Source organism: Trachurus trachurus (genome assembly GCF_905171665.1).
Source record: "Trachurus trachurus genome assembly, chromosome: 14".
Taxonomy (NCBI): domain Eukaryota; kingdom Metazoa; phylum Chordata; class Actinopteri; order Carangiformes; family Carangidae; genus Trachurus; species Trachurus trachurus.
This window is the reverse complement of record NC_139903.1, coordinates 4,092,285-4,096,658: the sequence shown is the minus strand read 5'-3', so window position 1 is coordinate 4,096,658 and position 4,374 is coordinate 4,092,285. Positions and strand designations below refer to the sequence as shown.

The 4,374-nt window shown below is 38.2% G+C and overlaps 1 protein-coding gene across 1 annotated transcript; it reads right to left on the bottom strand.

Moving 5' to 3' along the window:
- Positions 1-1,000: 1,000 nt before the first annotated feature.
- Positions 1,001-3,168, bottom strand: ripply3 (ripply transcriptional repressor 3; the record flags this gene model as incomplete). Its single annotated transcript, XM_083986988.1, has 4 exons — positions 1,001-1,217; positions 1,902-1,969; positions 2,324-2,405; positions 3,074-3,168. The coding sequence occupies 4 exons, from the start codon at positions 3,166-3,168 to the stop codon at positions 1,001-1,003; spliced, it is 462 nt and encodes a 153-aa protein (XP_083843114.1).
- Between the last annotated feature and the right edge of the window lie 1,206 nt (positions 3,169-4,374).

Here is a 4,374-nt window from a genome sequence, read left to right as displayed (position 1 = left end):
TGCACGATCATGTTGGAGGGTCAGATTAAATATCATTCCAAATGAATTACACTTAGGTGTGAGTTATAAAGCCTTCACAAATGTACTCTATGACATGACGGTAATGAGTAGGCTTTGTTAAATGTAGTCTGAATTCAAAGAGTTGTCAATGTAGTTTGTAATTCTGTTCCCATGTCACATAGTGTCTCTCTGATTGGCTAGAGCAACACAGGTATAGTTACTCAGATGGCCGAAAGTGTATTTGCTATTGAAACATAGATACTGGATTGTATCAGTCGGAAACCAGCAAAGACACGTGTTGTGCTTTTACAGTGCTGGTTTCTTTGTATTGTACGTAAAACCAACTACAAAACGAGATATTGTGGTAGTTAAAATCTCTAACAATAAAAAGATAAAGGAGAAAAGAGATGAGAATAAATACAGTAGGTCAAAAAGCACATTTATTTTTCATACAAGCTTAATTTTGATGGTTTTTAGACAGTGCAGAACGAGACATATATAAAAAAATAAGACAACATAAATATGTGTTTATGTACAACCTTTGTACAATATACATTATAAGTTAGAAATGTGCGTATATTACATTCTATCGACATTGGCAAGGATCAGGCCCTGAGACTGACTGTAAACATAAATATTCCAAATATAGGAACATGTGACACATGGCTTCTCTCTCTCTCTCTCTTTCTTTCTCTCACCATACACACTGAAAATTCAACTGTGTAGCAGATACTGCATACCATTGCACTACAGGGTACAATACACACAACAATGTGTGTATTTAACTGACAATATGCCAAGCAAATGAAGCCTGGCACAGTATAATTCAATTCAGAGTTATCGCTCCTCCTCAAATCTTAATAATAGTCTTAACGGGAGCATCGATTGTGGACAAACCGGTTACAGAGATGTGAAGGCAACTAAAGTCTAAAGCTGTGCAGAAACTGTTTTGTTGGAGTCTCTCAAGCTTTTGCACAGGAAGACAGAAGCTTTCAGTCGCTCAGTTGTAGGAGCTGAAATGAGACTGCTGTTTGAGGCACTGCTCAGAGTCACCATCCTCCTCCCAGTCCTCCTCTTCCTCATCCTCATCATCATCGTCATCTTCACTGTCAGACTCATCATAAAAGCTGATTGTTGCCTGAACGGGGAAGTTCCTCAGTAAGCTCTCTCCGTCGCTGTACAGATAGTCAAATGACTTTTTTTTGGGCCAGAACAGCCTGTTTGATAGACAAAAAATAAACTCCAGTTAACAATCTCATACGCACAGACATAGCATCATGTAAACACATAATCTCATGTGGTTACTCATTCTGATGGTAATCAAAAAATAGAAAGGAAAAGTTTTTAAACACCAGATTTTTCCAGTTTTCATGGAAATTTCACTTTCCTTTTTAGGGTAAATTGGTAAATTTCCAGTTTTCCTGCAGTGATAGATCTACAGATTTTTCCAGTTTTCATGGAAATTTCACTTTCCTTTTTAGGGTAAATTGGTAAATTTCCAGTTTTCCTGCAGTGATAGATCTAATTAAGAGTTAACACAAATAATTTGTACAGGTATCACTCACTGCCTTTGTTGATTTTGTTACCTACAGTACGAACCACTTGTGACTACACCCCCTGATCATTAAAATACAATAATATGGGCTGTAGGGCTGAATGTTAATAGAATAGTGTAATGCAAGTAACAAAAGGACAGTGTGGTTGGTCACATACAAGAACATTTTTTGTCTCTTTACCAACTCTCTGTCTGTCCTGTTCATTTGTGTTTTGCTTTAACAGGCATTGAATCATATGTTTCAACGGTTTGCTCTTAAACTTTTTCTTTAGGCGTTAAAAAAACAAGAAATAGCTTGGTTTGATTTACTGAAAAGATGATTTCTAGGGTAGTGAGGGATACTGACCTGACAGGGTGCTGGAAGGACTGAGCTTTTGTCAAGAAGCAACCTGGCACTGTGGGTCTGGAGTAAGGCTGCAGGGAGAAAGAAACAATAGTGAGAAAATGCTTATAATCACTGTTGGATAGAAACAACAAAACCAATGATTTAGGTTTGTGCTCAAACAGTAGGATGATGAATTCAGAGAACAGAAAGTTCAAAGCAGTCAGATGCAGTGTAAACAAGACAAATTCTCGTATTCTAACAAATTCAATTATTTTTGCCTGTGCAGCAAAAAGTTGAGCGCTATTTTGCTTCATAACTTTGTGTGAGACATTTTGTTTTGCTCTCCCATTTTGTCTTTCAATGTAAGACTATAAAAAAAAAATCATATTGAAGCAGTTATCTAAAAAAAGAAAAATAAGTCAATGGAGGTTTTGTAAACTTACATGGGACAGCTTCCTCTGTGGGCATCTCTCTGGTCCATCCCTGCTGCTGCTGGATAACCACGGTCTCCACAGGGAGGTCTGGCTGCAGGGAGGAGAGAACACAAGAGGATTGTTTGTTTAGAGTCGAAGAAATCATCCAGTCATAGCCAACAACAACTGTTAAATGGGTCACTGAGATTAGATATTCATGTATTAATCCTACACTGGGCAAAATTTGTAACTCATTAAAATATTTTTTAGTTTAGTTTAGCTTTAAAGCTCTCTACAGACAGTTGTGTTTAAGGTAGACTGTCTAATAATGTCGCACAGTGACGAAAATGGCAAAGAAAATCATAATTTCTCGTCTGTATTGGAGTAATTTAGTAATAACTGCTTGATAAAAACGTTTTCCTCTTGGTCTGTTGGATAAATCGAAGCTGTTGTACTAGTGTCGCCTAGCAACCATTTGGACTCTGCAATGCATTAACGCTAGCTAAGGTAGCTAGCCTGCGTTAGCCGCACCACTACACGTCTTTTAACATACAGTAACAACAACATGTAGCGAAACTAATAAAGTGTATTTAAATGTCAGAACAAACAGTCATTAATTAACCTACGTAAACAAGACAGCTTGGTCGATTTTTACACGTCAGAAAATACGCTAGCAGCAGCAGCAACAGCAGCTAACAAGTACCGGTAACGTACATCATTTGTTTTCTAATCAATGCAGTCATTGATCCACCTTCCTTCCCTCCGACCACCGGGACCTACCTGGTGTTTGTGTCCGACCTGCTGCTCACCGAGCGCGGCCACGGCACTGCGCTGCAGGACGGCTGCTTCCGGACGACGCATGCAGCGGAACTCATTCTTCTAACGTTATCTAGCTTGTTTTTCCCTCTGAGGAAATTATTTCCCCAAGATACTTGAGATTTTACTTTTTAAAAAATGAATCGCAGGTCTGTTCTTTGTATCCGTAGGAAGAAGGTTGAGGACCGGGCTGTAGGAGCTGTTGAACCGGTGGTGTGAGCGGTAAAGCCGGGGTGGTTGGAGTGAGGGAGTGAGGGACGAGTGGAGGGTTTTTAAAGCCCTGGTGCTCGGAGGGGGGTAGGCGCCTTGTGTGTTTGTGTTGCTGCTGCAGTTGGAGGTGACAAATGTTGCCAGATGACAAATGAAATGAGGGACTCAGAGTTGACTTTTCTCATTCTTTTCTCTTTAAAAATAATAATATTAGCCCTAATAGCCCACTTAGTTTACTTCATCATCATCATCATCATCATCATCAGAAAATAATGAAATGTTTTGAATCTAAAAAAGGTAAAAGCATGATGTTGTATAGTTGGCCAGAGAAGAACCTAATCAGGGTATAACTAATAGCCTTTGAAAAACAGCCTGTTGAAAATGATGTATTTTTAATCTAACTAGCTGCTAAATAGCAGCACAAGCACAACTTTGTTTCCACCAGCTAAACCACACAGAGAGAGTAAAAGCCTGTGGTTGCTGCAGAGAACTTAATGAAAACCAAAAAAGCAGAAGACGATGATGAAAAAAAAAAAAAAACCAGCACTTGATAATAAAAGTAAAGAACATGTCAAGGCTTGTTTATTTTTGTGATTTTAGAATGCAGGCTGAGATTGTATAGGTAGGGACATCGTGACTCCTTGACCCTACAAATAACAAATAACACAGACACAGACAGATTATGTGATTTCTGTAACTTGTCCCTTTATGTTTTGAGAATATGACTTACTGTCCAGGATGTAGCAACACAACATTTACATAACATAAATGTTGTCGCACATTTGACCTTTATCAAATAAAAAATTGCAGCACCTGCAATTTATATATCTGATGATGCTTTTATTATTACTTTTTTTTTTTAAACCTGAACTATGTACAACTTCTATTTCATCCCTGTTTTGTGAATATGAACTTCATGATATGACTTTAGAGGGTAGTGTTGTTCTTAAGTCAATCTAATTTTCTCTTGTTAATTAGTTTACTGTTGCCCCCTGCTGCTTTTCTCACAGATGGTGTCTAACTTTTCTCCTCATTGTTTTTACAGACAACCTGGT